Source organism: Rhinatrema bivittatum, chromosome 9 (genome assembly GCF_901001135.1).
Source record: "Rhinatrema bivittatum chromosome 9, aRhiBiv1.1, whole genome shotgun sequence".
Lineage (NCBI taxonomy): Eukaryota > Metazoa > Chordata > Amphibia > Gymnophiona > Rhinatrematidae > Rhinatrema > Rhinatrema bivittatum.
Window position 1 is genome coordinate 23,199,859 of NC_042623.1, and position 22,096 is coordinate 23,221,954.

General features: G+C 45.8%; 1 protein-coding gene across 5 annotated transcripts in view; it reads left to right on the top strand.

Moving 5' to 3' along the window:
• The window catches only part of LOC115099208 (leucine-rich repeat and IQ domain-containing protein 1-like), a 67,968-nt gene that overhangs the window by 7,297 nt on the left and 38,575 nt on the right, over positions 1-22,096 (top strand). The window contains exons 2-8 of one of the 5 annotated variants that reach the window (XM_029616646.1): positions 3,740-3,921; positions 6,251-6,283; positions 8,403-8,513; positions 10,361-10,550; positions 12,482-12,682; positions 15,248-15,516; positions 16,410-16,475. In XM_029616646.1, the coding sequence (XP_029472506.1) occupies positions 3,764-3,921; positions 6,251-6,283; positions 8,403-8,513; positions 10,361-10,550; positions 12,482-12,682; positions 15,248-15,516; positions 16,410-16,475 (1,028 nt within the window). In that variant the 5' untranslated portion in view covers positions 3,740-3,763. Of the gene's footprint in view, positions 1-3,739; positions 3,922-6,250; positions 6,284-8,402; positions 8,514-10,360; positions 10,551-12,481; positions 12,683-15,237; positions 16,049-16,409; positions 16,476-22,096 lie in introns of all 5 variants that reach the window. The other 4 variants (XR_003858710.1, XM_029616648.1, XM_029616647.1 and 1 more) reach the window with 4 other exon arrangements.

Consider the following 22,096-nt stretch of genomic DNA (forward strand, 5'->3'; position numbering starts at 1 on the left):
TCTTAATGCAAAGAGGATTTTGGGGTCTGAACTAGCAACTGAAAATGATGGGCTTTGGAGGGGAAAAGGGAAGGGTAGAGGGATTATCGGAGTGAGGCCTATTTTAGCATGCAGTGATCTTAGCAATACATGGGATCAGAATATCTACAATATGATTCGGCATTCCGGGTTAAAGACATTCTTTCAATTATTTGATAAGGGGGTATTTTGTAAATGGGATGATTTTGGAAGTAAATTTAAGTTAGAGGGATTTCCCATTTGCCTTTTTCCAGCCGAGAGATATACCGGTAGCTACAAAAAGAAGAGATATGGAGTAATGCATCATGGCCATCTACATTATTAGAATAATTTTCTTAAAAAAAACTCCCAAAGGGCATATAAGCAAGACATGCAAAGCGATTCAGTGGTCCAAGGACCTGCTTCCTCTGAGAGTCTGGGCAGGATGGGGTAAAGAAAAACTGTATGGATACCCCAAAAGAAGAGTGGCAGCAAGTTATTCAGTCACTGTAATCTAGAACTGTTCAAGGTCGGTGAAACATAGAAACATACAGGCCGATTCAGTATGGTGCACTCGGTTGAGCGCACCGTTAGCCCCCGCGTTTTCTGCGTGCTATTTTTACACCTTATACAGTAAGGAGTAATAGCATGTGGAAAATGCGCGTCCAACCCCCCCCGCCCCCCGAAACTAATAGCGCCTGCAACATGCAAATGCATGTTGATGGGCCTATTAGCTATTCCCGTGCGATACAGAAAGTAAAATGTGCAGCCAAGCAGCACATTTTACTTTCAGAAATTAACGCCTACCCAAAGGCTGGCGTTAATTTCTGCCGGCACCGGGAAAGTGTACAGAAAAGCAGAAAAAACTACTTTTCTGTAGACCCTCCGACTTATTATCATAGCGATATTAAGTCGGAGGCCCCAAAAATTAAAAAAAAATTAAAAATCTAAAAAAAAAAAATTAAAAATCTGCCTGTGGCCCGAGGGTTGGAAAACGGACGCTCAATTTTACCAGTGTCCGTTTTCCGAACCCGTGGCTCTCAGCGGGTTTGACAACTGATGCCATTAAAATTAAGCGTCGGCTGTCAAACCCGCTGACAGCCGCCACTTCTGTCAAAAAGGAGGCGCTAGGGACCTAATTTGAATACCTTGGCGGGCCCTAATTTGCATACCTTGGCTTCCTGAATCGCGCGCCCAGGAGAGTGGCCTGGGTGCGCATCGGGAGAGCGGGCGCTCGCCATCTCTCCCGCGAGGTTTTCTGTATCAGCCCGATAGAAATGACAGCAGAAAAGGGCTAACGGTTCATCCAGTCTGCTCAGCAAGCCCATGGTAGCATTTCTAATGGAAAACCTTTCAGGTATATGAATGTCTGTATCATATCTCCCCTGCACCTCCTCTCCTCCAGGGTATACATATTTAGGTCCTTCAACCTCTCCTCGTAAGTCATTTGATAGAGATCCCCCACCATTTTGGTCGCCCTTCTCTGGACCGCCTCCATCCTGTCTCTGTCCCTTTTGAGATACGGTCTCCAGAACTGAACACAATACTCCAGGTGAGGCCTCACCAAGGATCTGAACTAGGGCATCATCACCTTCTTTTTCTTCCTGGTTATTCCTCTCTCTGTACAGTCCAGGATTCTTCTGGCTTTAGCTATCACCTTGTCACATTGCTTTGCCATCTTCAGATCGCCAGACACTATCACCCCAAGGTCCCTCTTTTGGTCTGTGCACAACAGCCTTTCACACCCCCCCCCCCCCCCTCCCCATCACATACAGCTCTTTTGGATAACAGCAGTACAGAATCTTTTTGAGATTATATTTGATTCCCCTACAAAAGTGAAAGCTATTGACAAAACCAGGTCCAATGTGTGCTGGAGAAGGTATGGTGGTAAGGCAGATTCAATGCATACTTTGTTTTCAAGCCTGGCCATTTTTCTGGGGAAATATCAAAAGAAATGTACAGTATATGTTGGGATTGACCATCTCCGTATGTACTAGACTCTACATTCTTTGAATTTCTCACCAATGGTGGGGTGCAGAAAACATGAGCGTGTTGAGGAAGTTGATCTGGATTGGAAAGAGAGTGATTCTGAGAAACTGTGGTAAAGTATGTTCAACTACTGTAAGAGATGGTTTGAAGACCTGAGCAGAATGATTGAATTGGAACTGTTGTCCCCTAAGCATAGAGGTAAGCACACACCCATGCAAAAGGAATGGGAGCCAATTACATTTTTTTTTTGGCTTGTGGATCGGAAAGGAGAGGAGCATAACAAGTCATGGAGATAACATTTTCTGTGAAGATCACTGAAAAACCTTTAACATGTATGGAGAAGTTGTATTATGTACTATAATGCAAAATTAGCAGCACACGATAGTGTACCAAGAATTGAAGATATTATTATTTGCGATGTTTGAATTTAATACAATTTTTTTTTTAATCTTCCCTATCTTAGTAGCTTGCATGCATCATAAACTATTTTCTTACTGGGTGGTTGGGTAGCTGGGATAGATGTCTGTTTTGTCCTATATGTTTATTATGATTAGACTGTAAGCTCTACGCAGAAGGGACTGTCTCTTGTATGTGTTTGTACAGCACCACTTTGCCTTGATAATCCAACAACGGTATAATAACTTAAAAAGAAGGTTTGTAGAGATGATGGGTCTACCGCTTTTTCACTGTTTGCTCAGCTGCCATGGCCGGTTCATGTTTGCTTGTGGGCTGATATTTAATAGTGTCCAGTAATGCTGGCTTCCTGTAACGAGTAAAGACTGTTGTAATAAAATGCAATTAGAAATTGTCTGGCATTGTTCCTATTCATTGTCATGGACGGTAACATACTAAGGTTTACTTCTGTTATGTGTAAGGATGCATGCTTTGGTATTTCAAGGCTCTGGCAAGACATTGCAAAGCACGGTTTTAATTTTTTGCTAATGGGCATACAATTAACTTTGTCAACAGTTTTAAAATGCCGAACAAGTCTGTGGATCTCAAAGGTTACCTCTGGTTCCAGGCCTCTGGGATGAATCTTTAGTAATCCATACTGCACGAATGAACTGGCTGTATCAGTTTCCATTTATCCGTTTCCTGCACAGTTTTTCTTGAAGTTCATTTTTTTTCTGAATAGATTTATGTTTCATCTAATTTTCAGGTGGCTGAAAAGAAACTAACAAGTAAGAGTTACTGGGAATGCTGATTTTTGCCTAGTTAGCAGCATTAACTATTCAGCTTTTTGTGACAGTAACCTGCAAATGTAATAAATTACGTTTATAAAGTAACTTTCACAATATTAATGAGATAAAAAAAATATTCTCAAACTGTAGTCAGCAGCTCAGTAGTTCCTGCTGTGCATCTCCCGGTGGGAGACCCTTGGGCCCAGGCGTTATCGGTCATAGTCCCTGCAGAGGAGCAAACAGACTGCATTGCTCTGCAGTGTGGCACTGAGAGAAGCTGCCTGCCACCTTTGCTAGGAGACTGTAAGCAAGGGCACATCATCCGATCAGGAGGTAAAGGGGAAAGAAGCAGTGAAGGGTGAAGCAAGGGGTCTGGCTCTGAGTCCTCTGTCTCTGGAAACCAGCTGGGTCCTTCTGTGTTTGGGAACAGGGGGTAGTGAGGGGGGTACCCATAGAAACTATGAGGCATAATGTTGTGTGGTGTTGGGGATGATGCTAGGAGATGGGGGAAAACACAAGTAGGTCAAAGAATAAATGCCTTCATGGTCCTCGCTCTCCTTTCTATCTCAAAGCTTTCCCTGGCAAAGGAGAGAAAGATGGAGCGTCAATTCATTGAGGACAGAGCTGCCGTGATGGACGTGCTCCCCCTCATCTGGGGTGTTAAGCAGTCGGGACCTCACTACTGTCTGAACTTGAAAATGTCCCGGCTGAAGGAGCTGGTCTTTGGGTTTGAATTTGGAGCCACAGATCCCAGGTAATGTGTTTTAAAAAAGTAGGCCAGGCAAACTAGTAACCCCCCCCCCAAAAAAAAAACCCATAAAGTAGCATCCTACTTAGTGAATTAGAAAGGGGGCCAGGCCAATGGCTTAGTGGCACTGCTGTGCGCTGCCATGCGGAGGGTCCATAGATTGAATGCCACATTGGGCCTTCCATGCCCTGTGTTGGCTGGGTTTGCTGTGGAGCTGTATACAGCCCCTGCGGTAGGAGTGGGGGGAGGGAAGCCAGGAAAGGGTGCCATCTGGTGGCTGGATCTGGAGCCTGTGAGCTGGGTTCTGGAAGGAGCCCTGATGCACGACCCCCGGCCTCAGGACCTAAACTAAGAATAGCCGGAGGGTGGGTCCGAGGACAAGAAGGGAAAAATGCCTGACTGGTTGTGAATGAAGGCTTCTGGCACCGGAATCGCAGGCCTGGTTCCGAGTGAGCTGGAAGAGAAAGGAGAAAGAAGGAGCTACCGGGCCAGTGTAACCGAACTGAAAAGGAATGGGTCAGGGTGCAAATTCACCGCTCTGATGCAAAACAGAAATGTGTGTTTTCAGGATTTTGGACATCGCTTTAAGAAATCTGGATGGGACCTGGAAAGTGATCCATACGTTTTAATAAATAAATAAAAAAAACCTTCCCCCTCAAAAGCCCGAGCTTGAAGGCAAAGCCAAAATGCCAACATTCTCAGTGCGCAAATTAACTTTTATCCAAAAGGTTTTGCGCACAGGCAGCACCAGGGTCCTGAGAAAGCAGTTCCAGGTTGGTGACAGCATCCCTCGTCGAGCTTGTGACCTCCAGGGAGGGGGAGGTAGAGGGTTTTTTTAATCCCCTGCTTCCTAAACACATCTTTGCCAATCACCAATGCAGCTCTGACATGCAACGCCTGCCCCGAGAGCTTGATCAGTGCCCCTCAGGCCTGTCTGCTCTCTTCTGTCAGTCCTGGGCCTCTCTCCATGCTAACTTTAGCTGGTAATGAGGCGGAGCTAAGACTCCTTTAATTTGGGACCTTCTAGGTCTGTAGAGCTGAAAAAACCCCCCAAAAAACAGTGACCTAAGCTACTGTACCATTTCACCTCGTTAACTGATTATCTTGAGGTGAAAGGTAGCAGACAGCTTTTACGCTGCCTATCAGGCCAGGCCTTGCAGCCAGGCAGCTAGAAGTACCTTGCTGACTGGACGCTGGTTTTTAAAAATAGAATAGTTTGCTGCTGCATGAGCTTGAAAGTCCTGTTCCCCCGCTGCCGAGAGGCCTACAACTTGTGCCCTGCGGCAGGCGCGGCGACGCCACCTACCCCTTCAACAGAAAGGAGGAGAAACTGATGTCAGACTGAGCCTTCTGTGGGACAGAAGAGAGCTGCACCCCACTAACAAGGACTGGGCTTGTTAAACAGGTCTAACGGCATAGCTGCTTTCTGATTGGTCGCCATTTCTCTTCACCCAACAGCCCATGGCAAGGTAAAGGAGCAAAACCTGCTGCTTTTGCATTGTTTTCCTTTGCTAAATGTTGTAGGTGTAAGCATTCATTTCTCTAACCTGTATGGCACTGTTTTCTACTAACAGGCCGATACAGTAAGAAGTGCGGGAGAGCGGGCGCTCCGTGTTGAGCGCCCGCTCTCCCGACGCGCACCCAGCCACCTCCCCTGTGCGCGCGATCCTGTATTTAAATGAGGGGGGGTCGCGCTACAGAGGAGGCGCTAGGGACAATAGCGCGTCCCTAGCGCTTCCTTGTTAGCGGAAACCCAGGAGAGGTGGCTGTCAGCGGGTTCAGGAAACCGTCGCTCAATTGTACCAGGGTCGGTTTTCCAAACCCGCTGTCAGCCATTGGAAAACAGACACCGTGAAAATTGAGCGTCCGTTTTCCTAACCTATTTTCTGCTTTTCTGTACACTTTTTCGGGCTGCTCAGAAATTAAAGCCTGCCCTTGGGCAGGCTTTAATTTCTGAGCGTAAAGCCGCACATTTTTTTTTTCGGTATCCCAGGTGCATAACTAATAGCCTCATCAACATGCATTTGTATGTGATGAACGCTATTAATTTCGTGGGGAGCTGGACACGTTTTTTCGATGCGCTAAACCCCTTTCAGTATAAGGGGTAGTGGTTGCGCGTCGAAAATGCGCGTCCAACCGTCTGTTAAACGCTGTGCGCTCGGCCGACTGCACTTTACGGTATCGTCCTGTAAGACTTTCTTCCCATTTTTTGTGTCTATGGGGGAAAGGCCGAATGAATCGGGCTCTCGGCGTGGGTGTGCACGTAGAGGCAGATCATCGGTGAAAAGCAATGGCAGCTGCTTTAACACGCAGGCTGGTTTTTGTTTCCATACAGGCAAGAATTCCCCGTGACCGAGTTTCCTGGAAGGTAATGTGGAAAGCTAACGACGTCCCGTATTGCTTGTGCAAATGCTGAAGCCAGTAATCGTTAACGGTTTAGCCCCCCCCCCCCCCCCCCCGTCACCCGAACAAGATTCCAAATGCTTGGCTAGACAGGCAGCACAGGCCTGGTCTCAGGTGTGCACGAACGCTTCCAAAAGAGATAGGAAAGAAGGAGCAGTATTCTTAACTAGTAGTAAAAGCCAGTCCAAGGAGGAGGAAACACCGTGGCGTGTAGGAAGTGCGTAATTGAGATGTGTGGTGGTGGAGAGTGCATGCAGAGCTCGGTTGTACTGTGTGGCAGTAGAGAGTGAATTGACTATTCAAAGAGAGAGGGGAGGGGCAGAGCTGGAGAGTACAGCCAGAGAGAGGGCTGGAGCTCATTTTTCCATATGTGGTGGTAGAGAGTGGATTGGACAATACTGAAGGAGAGGGGTGGAGCTGGAGGGTACAGGGAGGGGAGAGGGGCAGGGCTCAATTTGCATATCAGTGATGCAGTCGTGGGGCAACTTTCCTCCTCGGACTGGTATTATCTGTCATCACCCAATCATGTGTCAGAAACATGAGGCCTGTTGGACCACAATTGCCCTAGCCCATAGTGATCTTGGAGAAAACCTGACTCGGACCCTAAGTCCTGACTCGGACCACGCTTTTGCCAGAAGGCTACAGGAAGCAGTTGCTCCGCTCAGTGAGGTATGATGGTTTGATTGGAAGAAATCTCTCCTGGTGCAACCTTCTGGCGAAACGTGGTTCATCGGGAGTTGCAGTAGAAAGTGAAGATCCTGGGATTTATTGCCTTTCACTGATTTTGGACTCCTACGAGATTACATTATTTTTGGAGAATGGAAGTGATTTGCCTCCTGTGAATCAGAGAAGTATTTTTCAGAGTGGGTTTTTTTTGGGGGGGATTTGTGACTACAATCGAGAAGAGTACTGGTCATGCATGTGATGGGACTTGGGCTTCGTGCTAACATTTATATAAATGGTGATGCACGGGTCTCTTTGAAGATTTATGTGAAGGGCATCATTTTTAAAAGAAAAACTTTTTGCACATTACATTATTTATTTATTTTTTTTGGCGAGATTGAGAACTGGCAATAACTGAGCAATTAACCTTGTTGAGTTGCTTTTCCTATTGCAAGTGCTGATCTCGCGTTTTTATGAGAATAATTGCATTTTAAATGATGGCGTTTTTTAATTATTAGGAAGTTGAGGGGCCCGCTGTTTTGATTCATAGTCACATCATATAGGGCAATTTTTCTTTTCTTTGTCACAGCTTGCCAAGTGTAATCAGTAAGGGGTACGCTGTAGGCAGGTACTTTTCAATCTGTACAAACCTGAGCGGTTTTCAGACACACAGTGCCCGTGTACACTGTCTTTGTTGCCTGAAAGTATCCTTACATGGTTTAAAACGATGGCAAAAGGAGCGCACCTTAGCAGCTGGCCCTGTGCATGTGTGCGTTTTAGAAAACGAAATGTCTGTGCCTAGGTTTCAACCTCCTTCCCCCCAAAAAAAATGCCTCCTTTCTAAGTGGCCAAAAGTCCATGCATTGTGAGAGTGCACACGGGCTTTCAGTCCGCTAAAAATCCCCATGCCCAGATACGGCTGATGTGGGTGGGTTAACCCCCCGGAACAGGCACCCAAGCCTTTGAAAATTTATCGCTCAGTGACTCCAGATGCACGGCAATTCCTTCACCTCCTCCTGCAGTGCTGTGTAGACATTACCTTAAGTGATACGTTGTTGACTGGAGTTGATGAAACTCTGGTTTTCATTCACTGTAACCAGATTTTGAGCTTTGTCAAGGAAAAGCAAAACTCCTGGCATTCATTTTTTGGCTGTTTGCAGATGGGGGAATGTGTGTGTTGCAGTTGTGTATGTGTGTAGGGAGGATGTGCATGTATGAATTAGGTGGGTGCAGTATGTGGGGTAAGCATGTACCATGTGTGTACTCAGTTGTGTATGGGGGTTATGTGTGTGGTAAGTGTGCATGTGGCTGTATGAATTTGTGCATATATGTGCACAGTTTCGTGCGCGTGTGGGTGTATATATGCTTGGAGAAGGGAAGAGATTTTCATACAATGTCTGGCCATCTTCCTTGTTCAATAGAATAGTGAAGTTGGACATTTCTCTGAACGAGTTGGAAGAATTGCGAACAGAGAGCCTCCTGCCTTTTGAGAATCTCCGTGAACTGGATGCATCCCTCAATACTTTGAGCAAGTGAGTAGCGCCCAGTAGGGGTGTGCATTCGTTTGCAGCGTATTGGCAATCCACAACGTATATGCCATATTCGTTGTATTCGTGGGGGTCACGAAACATATGGCAAACCCCCACGAATACAACATATCACTAACGAATAAACCCCCACCCTCCTGACCCCCCCAAGACTTGCCAAAAGTCCCTGGTGGTCCAGCGGGGGTCCTGGAGCGATCTCCTGCAATCGGGCTGTCGGCTGCCAGTATTCAAAATGGCGTCGATAGCCTTTGCCCTTACTATGTCACAGGGGCTACCGGTACCATTGGTCGGCCCCTGTCACATGGTAGGAGCACATTGCTCCTACCATGTGACAATGGTACCGGTAGCCCCTGTGACATAGTAAGGGCAAAGGCTATCGATGCCATTTTGAATACCGGCAGCTGACGGCCCGAGTGCAGGAGATCACTCCAGGACCCCCGCTGGACCACCAGGGACTTTTGGCAAGTCTTGGGGAGGTCAGGAGGGTGGGGGGTTGTAGTAAATTAAATTTAAAAGATTGGGATGGCTTTTTTTGGGGAAACGAATATATATGTAACTAATGAACGGATCGGGGTCCCCCGAGAACGGATGCAATGGATTTGGGTCCCGACGAATACGAATACCGAATGGGACGAATCCGTCCCTGCTGCACATCCCTAGCGCCCAGCACTTCTGAATATATGGGGGACTAATCAGAGCAAAGGGTGAGAAATGTACCACTACAACTACCAGAATGCACCGGGCTATGAGTCGTTCCCCAGAAATGCAGTCCAGATCCTGTCCTGCTCTAATGAGCCAGTGCACTATTGCTGTTAAGATTGGAATATTTAGGCTTCATCATTTTAGATAGAGTATATCAACTATTTAACAGTGCTTTTATTTAAGTATTTTTTAAATATGAACTGTTGCTTGCATAGAAGTAGCAATTAGTTTGCTGTTGTGATTAAGATTTTTAATGTTTGTTTTTAATTTAATTTTTTGTTTGCTTAGCCTAGGCATTGTATTCGTTTTTGTACTCTTTTAAGTTACTGTCCACTTACAAAGCAGAGGCTTGCTGAAAGCAGAAGTTGTTACAGGGTAGCTCTGGAAGCGCCGGGAACGGGGGAACTGTGTAGAGGATGATATGGTATCAGGAGGGGGTCTGGGAGGGAGGGCCTGAGTGGGCAGCGCTGAACCTAGGGACTGTGGGTAGGTGGGTCGTCGATGGGGGCAGGGGCAGCTTGATCTTTATTATTGAAAAGAACAGGGGAAGGAGGTCTCCTGAAATGCGAACCCTCCCGCCCCTTGGTTGGGGGATGGGGGATGCACGGCCCGACAGGAGCGCAATACCTCAGTATTGGACTAATCTTACGTGGCTAGGATTTGAGAGGTATGCTCCCTTCAGCATTTTACACAGAATACAGTTTGAGTCTCGAAAGCTTCTCGTACATTTATTTGATTAGGCCGGTTAAGAGGCCTCACTTACAACTTGGCCGCTCACTCACTCAGTGTTCATGTAATCTCATTATTTACTCTGCCGTTGATTGTTGCTATGACTTCATCATGTTATGATGCAATCTTGTTGGCCTTCTCCGCAGTTTTGTTCCTTTCTCACTCTGCCTTCTGTTAACTACCTCCGTTTAGATTCTTATTCTTTGTCCCCCTTCCCCACACCCTGTTTTTTGTAATTTCCATCTTCAGTTTGGATGTAAACCGATATGATGTTTCACACTAATATCGGTATATAAAAGCATATAAATAAATAAATAAATACTATATTGTATAAACTATAAAAGCTTATTGTGAGCGTGTGTGTGTGTGTGTGTGTGTGTTTTTTTTTTCTTGTGCTTCAGTGTGGAAGGGGTTGGCGTTCTCCCCAGCCTCGCGGTTTTGAACCTCAGTTACAATGCCGTAACGAGCGTGAGGGGGCTGGAGCCCTGCCGGCGCCTGGTGCTGCTCAACCTCTCGCACAACCGAGTGAAGGCCGTCCGAGACCTGCCGTCGCTGAGCAGCCTGACCCAGCTCCATTTACACTCCAACAAGGTAGGGGTGGGGTGGGGGTGGGGCTTTCTCACAATCACGGCAGAAATCCCGCCCCGCTATCCTGGACCCATTTTTCCTGGGCTGATGGCAACTGATGTCGCGTACGGTTTCGTGGTTGAGGCCGTCTGCAAATCTGAGCGCTTCGCTCATCGCCCCCCTTTTTCAGGTCGCTTGTATAAATGTTAAACCACGCTGGTCCCAGCACAGATCCCTGGGACACAACACTATTCACCTCTCTCGTTTGGGAAAAGTGGCCGTCTAGTCTAACACTGTTTCCTATCTTTTAACTGCTGTGTTTACTAACCCACAGTAGCACATTGCTTCCTATCCCATGATTCCTTAATCTCTTGAGGTATGTCTAATGAGGGAATTTGTCAAATGCCTTCTGAAAATCCAGATGCACTTTATCAACTGGCTTGCCCTTATCTATATGCTTATTTACATCTTCCAAAAATTCTAATAGATTGGTAAGGCATGACTTCCCTATGTTAATTCCGTGTTGGCTCTTCACCATTAAGTCATGTTTATCCATATGCCCAGTAATTCTGTTCTTAAAAATAACTCCTACTGTTTTTCCCGGCACCAGGGTCAGGCTCACCAGTCGATAGTTTCCTGGATCACTCCTGGAGCTCTTTTTATAAACTGACCTTACATTGGCCAGTCTTCTGGCCCACTGGCTGATTTTAATGATAGGGTGCAGATTGCTGGTGGGGTGAATACAATCTGGTCCTGGTGATTTGTTAATTTTTAGTTTGTCAAGTTGCTCTGTTATAGGTGGCCAACTCCGGTCCTCAGGAGCCACAAACAGACCTGGTCTTGCTATGTTTTACCAATGGCTGCCAATTGTTGATTCCTTCAACAAATCAAGTACGGCTCCAGATAACACATGCTCAGGCTTTCTTGGTTGTAGGCCCAATTCTATGGAATCTGTTTACCTTTGGCCCTGAGAAGGATCAAGGTTATTTCCTTATTTAGGAAGCGGTTAAAAGCGGTTAAAGCCTATTTATTTGTGGAGGCATATCTTGTCTGCTTGTTAGATTTTTAGACTGTTATGTGGCATACCCGATGTCAGCTTCTTAAAATTTTAAATTGTTTTATTTCTGGTTTTATGTATCAGATTGCATTTCTATGGTTTGATTTATGTTTTACAACCGATATGTCTTTGAATATTGGAATCTGCTTTGAAATATAATTTTGCCAAAAGTGGAATATAAATGCATAAAAAAATAAATATGCATGGGATAGATTTGCATGAACTGCCTCGCATGCCAATCTCTCTTGTGCATATTCAATGCGGATATCCTGAAAATCAGCCCTGTTTGTGGCTCTTGAGGACTGAAGGTGGCCACTCCTGCTGTATTTCTCCTTCCAATTTCACAGTTATTTGCTTCAGTTCCTCCGAATCATCACCTTCGAAGATCATTTGCAGTTGTGAGCACAGGCCTTTTCACTGGGTAAATGCTGTTTGGTTTTTGATGATACTAGTCAGGGCCAGAACCCCTGCACCTCCAGGAGAAATACGTACCGTGAAGTAGAAATAGCTCAGTACTCTTCTGTGGTAGCATGCAAGGATACTTTACTTAGGAAACTGAGATAGGAAGATAATAAACATTATATACACAGTTATATGGTTGTGTACACAAAGATTGTGCTGGAGTGAGCAGATACAATAGGCAGGAAAGAAGATGGGGATTTGGACTCACTAAGCTCCCTAATCTAGGTAACCCTTACAGTTCCACCTCCCCCCCCCTTCTCATGTAGGGTCAGGTGATGCAGCCGGGCAATGTTAACTCCTTGCTGTCTGATCTGGAAGATGACCTTTTGCTATCGGTCCCTCAGTCCCCATGCTCAGACTGTTTGCAGCAGGTAACTTGTCTTGCAAATGTTTCTGAGCGAATGATATTGGCAGTTTCTTGTTTCTTGTCCTGCAGTTGAAATCTCTGGATGGCATCCAGGGCCTGCCCCAGCTTCGTGAGCTCTACATTCAGAATAACACGATTTCCAGCCTGCTGCCCTTGTCCTCTTCGCTGACACTCAACATTCTGGATGCTTCCAACAATGAGATCACTTCCCTGATGCAAACGTTGCAGATCCTTCGAGCGCTCCGCCGCCTGAAGCAGCTGCATCTCAAAGTAAGGACTGCTGCCCTGTCACAAAATCCAGTGCCTCAAAATCTGCAAACTGCTTTCGTTAAAACAGCTGGGCCTGGACATCTCTCTGCTAACAAATCTCCTCCCTAGGCTCATTACTGCTTCCCCCTCCTCACCTTCCCCCTCTTCATCAGCTGCCACTGTCCCATCCAGTCACTAAATTTATATGTTGATTCTTATTAGTGCATTGGTAGAGCGTGTTATCCATAGTGCTGCATAGTGGTGTGTAATCAGGGAGATCCATGACAAAGAAAGAAGCAAATGTCTCAGTTTGGCCATCCCTACTCTTGTGAAAAGTACCCTGGGGATCTTTAATAGCCACAGAGTTAAATATGGCTTCCATTTAACATCTCATCTGGCATATAGTGCTCTCAGCAGCATAGTAGCCCTAAAACCAGACCAAGGCATGAGATCATTACCGGTTGAAAGAGAAGAGTTACCACCGCCACTTTCTATGGCTCCTGGTGTTCCTTGGAGGTCTTCCATCCCCCTACATAACTTTTGTTGATCTCCCAGGAGAAGAGGTCCTGGTGGCATAGCTGAAGACTGGTGGCTTCTCTAGTAGAGTTTACTCCTTTCTTGCATGTGCTTCTTTATCTTATCATCTCTTTATCTAGCTTCAAATCTTAATTTCAGCCTTATCTGTTATTGCACGTTGATTACATATCGCATGTGATTGCATGCTATAACACCGTTGGGGGCAAATTTTAAGCACCCTGAGTAGTTTACAGGTCTGTGGATACTTTGTAGTCACAGGCCTGCAAGATAATTTTCAAAAGGAAACTCCCTGTGGGAGATTCCCTTTCAAAATTTGGGCTTATGTGCTCAGTAAAGTCCATGCAAGGCTTTCATCATTTCTTCCTCAGTCTTACCCCTTGTGTAGCTCTTTGGCTAAATTTAGCTGCTGAGGGGAGGGCACTTTTCAGCCTGGGGAATTTACCGGGTAATTGCTTATTCACCAGGGCACATTCTCTTGAAACTTATTTTCCCTCATGTATAGTGCTGCAGAGTAGTTCCATGTGGGTTAGTTGATCCCAGACCTGGAAAATATATAAGACACAGTGGTGGAGAATACCTAGTCTCCTCCTACCTAGGTAGGAGGTGATAACAGAATCCAAAATAAGGACAAAGTATACATCTGTGCAGGGAGTCATGATGCCATCCCCAGGAAGAAGCAAACAGAAGTCAGATTCAGAACCTGAGAGGCCACAAGGGTTCCTGGGATGACTTGAAAGAGAATTACCCATGAGCTGATCGCATGTAGCACATGTGCCATGCAAGCTTGCCATCTTAGCCCAAGATCAGCCCAACAGACTGCTCAGGACTGGTTTTTGCCCCATTGCATGCATGAATTTGTAGTTCTGATTTTGGAGAGAAATCAGTAGGACAAAACCATGCATGCAGCGGGGCAAATTATTTATTTATTTAACTTCTATTCCACCGATCTTAAAAAATTGATTGCAGATTACAAAATAACATTCATAACAAAAACAATACAAAAAAGACAAAACAATAAAAACATATTCAGTACATCTAAAATCATAAAAATATCTGAAACAGTTAATACTTTACAGTCATAATAAGACAGAAAGCATGCCCCAATGAGTCAATTAACAAAGGTCTCTAAAAGCAAAAAAGCCTTTAAGCGACTTTTGAAACTTCAGATAGACCGACAGCTCACAAATTTGCCTAGGAGTAGAATTCCACAGCCGTGGACCTAAAACTGAAAAAGGTTTACTTCTTGTTCCAATGAATTTAACAGAAGCAGGTGCTGAGAAGCTGAACGTAATAATCGATTGGGAACATGAGGCATAACCTTATTCCTCAGGCAAGAACAGTCAGAGTGAAAAGATTTATGAATTAAAGTTAATAATTTAAATTTTATCCAAGCCAGTGAAGTTTCTTCAAACATGGAGAAAGTCTAACTCCATATTGTAGGCAAAAAAATCATCCTAACTGCTGCATTTTGGATGAGTTGTATGGCGTACAGTAAATATTTAGGCAATCCACCCTACAAAGAATTACAGTAATCTACTTGAGAAGATGCAAGAGCCTGTACCGCCGATCTAAATTCAGCAGCAGGGAGCAATTGTTTGAATGGCCTGACAATCGTAATTTAAAGAAAGCAGTCTCCGTTACTTTCTGGATACGAGCAGATCCATGATGGAATCAGCCTGCTGGGTTTGACCAGGGATGAGATAGCTGCCCTCTCCCAGCACTGTGCACTTCAGGATTCAGCAGTATACAAGGCATAGGCCTTTCCGACGGCCCCGTGCGTTCCCTGTAGGTCTCTGTGGGTGGTATGATGTCGCAGATCTATCCCGTAAAGACGTTTAGAAGTGGAATTAAGAGCTCCGTCCACACTGATTCCCTTTGTTCCCTCTCAGTTCACGTGCGCTAGGTAGTGCGGCTTTCTGACCAGTGACTGCTGCTTATTTGGGTGCTGTGCAGTGGATTTGATGCGAGGGGGGGGGGGGGGGGGGAATTTGTGGCGCTGATTCCCCGTATTGAACTTTCATTGTCTTTCCTTTCGCCTGGCTCTGGAAGGGGAACCCGCTGACCCGGGACAACCGTTACGTGACTGCGGTGAGAGAGTCCACCGCGGTGGAGATCCTGGACAACTCGCTCTTGAGGGACCCCAGTGCGGCAGCGCTAGATCACTCCCTCTTCAGAGACTCTCCTCCCGCCGGCCTACCGGACGTCGGGCAGAGCAAGGAGGCCCTGAAAGACCTGGCCAGGAAGAGCTTTATGGCCAAACTGCAAAAGAAACACAAGGAGGTGGACAGCATCGTGCATTTTCTCCATAGCAGAATACTGTAAGGAATCTTCATAGAATAAGCGGACGGCACAGCCCTGTCTGGAGTAGCAGCAGGCGAGAGGGCAAGGGCTGGTAGAAGACTATTCTAAGTAATGGCAAAGAACGATATAATAGCGAAAGGAATAGTCTCATCCGTGACTGCAGCGCACATTGCAAGGCACGATAGGAATGCTGTGAAAATCTGATAATGCAGGTTTCCTTCCGGTTTTTTTTTAAATTATTATTATTCTAGTGTGCTACTACTTGACCTGTGCACACAAGTGGAAAAATGTCCTGCTGCGTATTATATACATAGATAGATAGCGTATGCAGAGTTCATGACAGCAGCCAGACGACCAGCACCGAGAGCGAAATTGCTCCTACAGAACAGGTGCAGGTGCTTCAGTGCTGCTCTGGAGGGACCTCCTTAAAGGGTGAAAGGGGCATTGGCTTCCTCCACTGAAATTGCCAACTGCGCCGTTTCTTAACGGGCTGCTTTTTTCTCGGTTCACCGCTTAGCCAGACCTGTCCTGAATCGTTCCAGTAAGCAGGTAAAGAGATACTCTTGGATTCCTTGCTTTCTTCAGAAAATATCAGACACTCACTGCAAAGTGCCTTGGCTGGCCAGAAGCCAGCACAGCTGTGGCAGACATAGAATACAGACAGATAGATACAGGAGTTTTCAGCTGCTGAGTTAGGGTAGGAATATGAAAGTGAAACCGCGCAGCTTGCAGGTGCAGGTAACGTGAGATGCAGTGAGAGAATGAGCAGTGGTGCACCCCCCTGCCATATGAAGCAATAGCACAGCCTCCTCGTGGCGTGCCATGTGCTGTTGACAGCCGGTTCATGAATGGTATACTGGGTTCCCCCCTGGGGTTCAGGGTGCTAAAGGGTGTTCTGCTTCTATTACAGGGATCTGCAGGAAGAGCTGAAAGAGTCTGAAGACACCCTTAGGGTAGAACTGGAAGGCTGTATAAGGTAAATAGATTTTTAATATTTATACCCATGTGATATTATGTACAGTGATAATAGGATTATTTGAACTGTATGAAATGCAGTTTGAGGTCTACATTTATTTAAACCACTTATATACTGCATAGGCTTAGTTCAAAATGGTTTACAATCTTATAAACATAAGAAAACCCATAAAAACAGTTTATACTCTTACAAACATAAATTCAGTAAATAAACATAAAATCAGTAAATAAAACAGCATATAAAATCAACAACAAAAAACATATAAAACAGCCAAAAAACAGCAAATAAAATACAAATTAAAGTTAAGGAGCCAGGTAAAAGTTAATTGGAATAGGAAAGTTTTTTAACAATTTTAAAAAGATTTATTGCAAGATGTTAACTACCGCAGTTCAAGAAGGCAGTTATAAAAACACTGCTCTGTATAGGAAATAATGGGATGCATGTGTATATCACCCTGTCCTATATAAGATGTAATATATCCCTGTTTTCTGTGACTACATATACAAGCAGATTTTAAAAGCCCTACGTGCGCCGAGCCTATTTTGCATAGGCCCGGCGACGCATGCAAAGCCCCGGGATGCGCGTATGTCCCAGGGCTTGAAAAAAGGGGCGGTGGGGCGGGGAGGGAGCATGGCCAGAGGCCTCCGTAGGGCCGCTAGGCCCAGAGGCAGGTGCAACTTGTAAAACAAAGGTTGGGGGGGGGTTTAGGTAGGGCTGGGGGGTGGGTTAGGTAGGGGAAGGGAGAGGAAGGGAGGGGAAGGTGGAGGGGGTGGAGGGAACGGGGAAAGCCATTGGGGCTCCCCTAGGGCTCAGCGCACGCAAGGTGCACTAGTGTGCACCCCCTTGTGCGCGTCGACCCCAGATTTTATATCATGCGCACGGCTGCACGTGCATGTTATAAAATTAGGTGTACATTTGTGCACGCTGGGTTGCGCGCACAAATGTACGCCTGCACGTACGTTTTAAAATCCAGCCCATATTGTAGGGGACGTACTATTTATAATACCAGTTCTTAGCTTTGCTGTCTGGGTTTTGATATCATATCAGTATGTACCTTTGTAACACCCCTGGTGTTACTTAGTGTTACTGGGAAAACTGGAATACATCTCTGTATTTAAGAATTGGTTCACTCCAGTCCGAGTGTTCACCCCCTTAAAAATGTAAGAACATAAGACAGGCCATACTGAGTCAGACCAAAGGTCCATCAAGCCCAGTATCCTGTTTCCAACAGTGGCCAATCCAAGTGACAAGTACCTGGCAGGATCCCCAGGGGTAGAGAGATTCCAAGCTGCTTATCCCAAGAATTAAGCAGTGGATTTTTGCAACTCCACCTTAACAACAGTTAATTGACTTTTCCTCCAGGAATTCGTCCAAACCTTTTTTAAACATAGCTACATTTATAGCTTTCACCATATCCACTGGCAAAGAATTCCAGAGCTTAATTATGTGTAGAGTAAAAAAATATTTTCTCTTATTAATTTTAAATGTATCGCCCAGTAAGTAACTTCAGTGTGTGTCCCCTTGTCTTTGTACTTTTCAGAAGAGTAAACAACTGATTACTGTTTACTCGTTCCATTCCACTCATTATTTTATAGACCTCTATCCTATCCCCCCCTCAGCTGTCTCTTCTCCAAGATGAAGAATCCTAACCTCTTCAGCCTTTCCTCGTAGGGAAATTGTACCATCCCCTTTATCATTTTGGTCGCCCGTCTCTGTATCTTTTCTAATTCTGCTATATCTTTTTTAAATGTGGTGACCAGAACTGCACACAATACTGAAGATGAGGTTGCACCATGGAGAGATGCAGAGTTATTATGATATTCTCTGTTTTATTCTCCATTCCTTTCCTAATAATCCCTAGCATTCTAATTGCTTTCTCAGTTGCTGCTGCACAATGAGAAGAAGATTTCAACATATTTTCAATGATGACACCTAGATCCTTTTCCTGAATGGTGACTCCTAATGTGGAACCTTGCATTTTGTAGCTATAATTTGGGTTACTCTTCCCTAAGTGCATCACTTTGCGCTTGTCTACATTACATTTCATTTTCTATTTCATGCCCAGTCTCCTAGTTTTGGGATGTCTTCTTGCAGTTTCTCACAATCCTCTTGTGATTTAACAACTTTGAATAATTTTGTGTCATCGGCAAATTTGATCACCTCACTTGTTATTTCCATTTCCAGGTCGTTTATAAATATATTAAAAATAGTGATCCCTGGGGCACTCCACTTTTCACCTTTTTCCATTGGGAAAATTTACCATTTAGTCCTACTCTCTGTTTTCTACCTTTTAACCATTTGGCAATCTACAATGGAATACTGCCACCTATCCCGTGACTTTTTTTTATTTCCTATGAAGTCTCTCATGAGGTAATTCATCAAATGCTTTCTGGAAATTCAAATACACTATATCAACTGATTCACCTTTATCCACATGTTTATTTACTCCCTCAAAAAAATGTAGTAGATTAGTGAGACAAGACTTCACTTGGTTAATTCCACCATGATGTTGTCCTATTAAACTATGCCTATCTATATGTTCAGCAAGTTTATTCTTTATGATAGTTTCCACCATTTTTCCTGGTACAGAGTCAGAGTCATTGGTCTGGAGTTTCCTGGATCACCTCTTGATTCCTTTTTACAAATTGACATTACATTGGCAACCACAGACTATTTTAATGATAGTTCACAAATTACTAATAGCAGGTCCACAATTTCTTTTTTTCAGATCTTTCAGCACTTTGGGATGTATACCATCTGGTCCAGGTGATCTGCTACTCTTTAGTTTGTCAATTTGCCCTTGTATATCTTCCAGGTTCACTGAGATTTGTTTAATTTCCTCTGATTCAACCTTTGAAAATCATTGGGTATGTCTCTTACATTTTCCTCAGTGAAGACTGAAACAAAGAATTCATTTACAGGTCGATGACATAAAGTCACGTAAAAAACATGCATCCAAACTGGATGCATATTTTTAACGCGGACACATCCACCTCTCCTGGGCGCTCGATGCAATCTGTAAATGAGCTGCTGTGCTAAAACGGACAAGCTAGGGATAAATTGTGCATCCCTAGTGCATCCATGGCATCAGGCGCCCAGGAGACATGGCTGTGCACAGTTTAGGAAAACGGATGCTTAATTTACGAGTATCCGTTTCTTTCCTGCGGCGGCTATTTTACCAGCAAAATCTGCGTGCACAATATACATGGCCCTGAGTGTGTATATTGTGGGTGTATATTGTGTGCCCCGAAACAGTTTTTTGTTGAGCCCTTGATGTGCAGGAAGACTTTTCACCTGCTCCAGGGCAGGCATAAAATTTTATGGGTTAAAATATGCACCTCGGTGCAGGGGGATTGTTTGCATTGCGTGATAATAGCTAATATCCTCATCTACATGGCATTTGCATGTGATGAACGCTATTAGCGATGACTTTGACTGTGTATTTTGGAGGTGCTGATCCCCTTATTGCTTCGGGAGTTATGGACGCACATCCAAAATGTGCGTCCAACCGCTCAATAAGCTGTGCGCTAGGCTTGGAGCACTTTATTGCATTAGGCCCTTAGTCTCTCTGCTATGACTTTGTCATCCCCAAGTGCCCCTTTTACTCCCTGATCATCTAATCTAAATCCAAATAAATAATGGTCCCGCTGACTCCCTTGCAGACCTTTTAGTTTCAGTGCACCTGTAATAGTCTTTATTAGGAGTTTTTGCTTCTATGGGAAGCCGCTTTTCAAATTCTCTCTTTGCCTTCGTTATCAACGCTTTGCCTCTAACTTGCCAGTGCTTACGCTGGTTCCTGTTCTCTTCATTCGGATCCCTTTTCCATTTTTTGAAAGATGTTCTTTTATCTATTTGTAACGTTTGACCAGTCGAAGGATGGTCCCGTGACCGGCCGCACTCAGAGAGATGCCCGGCTCACCGCCATGCTGCTCCTTATGGGGAGCCTCCTAGGTGCACAGCACGCGCCGTGCCTATGGTGAAAGGCCCCATGGCGGGAACCCAGCCCCCAATGCTTCCTGATGACGTCGGTGAGACCTCCTTATTTAAACCTGACTCCCAGAACAACGGACGTCTCAGCAACAGGTGTCCCTGCCTAGCAATGCGTGTTGATCCCTATGTCCTGTTGTCTTGTTTGTGGTCCTGCTTCCGTTGCCCCGTCCCCATAGTCCCATCTTGTCTGTCCAGCCTTTCTGTGGTCCTCTGTGTTCCGTCTCCTTATTCGACTTGGCCTGATTCCTGCCTGTGACCTTGCTTCGGATTCTGACCATTCTCTTGCCTGCCGCCTGCCTTGGACCTTCGCTAAGGACACGGACCATTCTCTTGCTTGCCGTCTGCCTCTGACCCTTGCTGCAGACCTGGACCATGCTCTGCCTCCTGCCTGCCCTGATCTTTGGTCTGCACCGAGTTTCCCTCTGATTGCTGTCTGCCCACATCTCAGCCTGGCTCCAGATTCATTCTTCATCTTAGCCCTATGGGACTATTGTCTAAGTCCTGCTGGCCCCTGGAACCCAAAGTCTCAACCTGTGGGGAACAGACTTGATGGAAGTGAAGCTCCAGCCCAGTCCCAGTCCAGGGCACGAACACCAGCTGGCAGTGTAGGCCTAGACGATTTGCCCTCTAGGCTAGGCCAACCATGCCCCAGCACGAGTCCACTTCACTTAGACTTATAACCTCTTTCACCTCTTCTTTTAACCGTGTCAGAAGTCTTTTAGCCTTCCTTCCACCTTTTCTAATGCTTGGAATACCTCTGGTCTGGGCTTGCAAGATGGTATTTTTAAACAGTGTCCATGTCTGATTTAAACTCTTAACTTTTATAGCTCCTCCTTTCATTTTTTCCTAACCATTTTCCTCATTTTATCATAGTCACCCTTTGGAAAGTTAAATGCTGGTGCTTGTTCCTGTTCTCCGGACCTGCAGTTCCTGCCTTGGATCTCAGCTCTCTCTTGGTGGACTCTGTCTCTGGATACCTGTTCCTCGGGGGCCCTGCTCGGGGCTTCCTTCCTGGAGCCCTGCCTCCACACTTCCTTGCTCCTCGGGATAGCCCCTGCGTTACTACACCAGAGATCCTGTCTCCAGGCTTCTCTGCTCCCTGGGGTAGCCTCAGCATTATACACCAGAGATCCTGTCCCTACGATTCCTCGCTCCCCGGGGTAGCCTCAGCGTTACTATACCAGAGATCCTGTCTCCAGGCTTCCCCGCTCCCCGGGGTAGCCTCAGCGTTACTACACCAGAGATCCTGTCTCCAGGCTTCCCCGCTCCCCGGGGTAGCCTCAGCGTTACTACACCAGAGATCCTGACTCCAGGCTTCTCCACTCCCCGGAGTAGCCTCAGCATTACTACACCAGAGATCCTGTCTCCAGGCTTCCCCACTCCTCGGGGTAGCCTCAGCATTACTACACCAGAGATCCTGTCTCCAGGCTTCCCCGCTCCCCGGGGTAGCCTCAGCGTTACTACACCAGAGATCCTGTCTCCAGGCTTCCCCGCTCCCCGGGGTAGCCTCAGCGTTACTACACCAGAGATCCTGTCTCCAGGCTTCCCCGCTCCCCGGGGTAGCCTCAGCGTTACTACACCAGAGATCCTGTCTCCAGGCTTCCCCGCTCCCCGGGGTAGCCTCAGCGTTA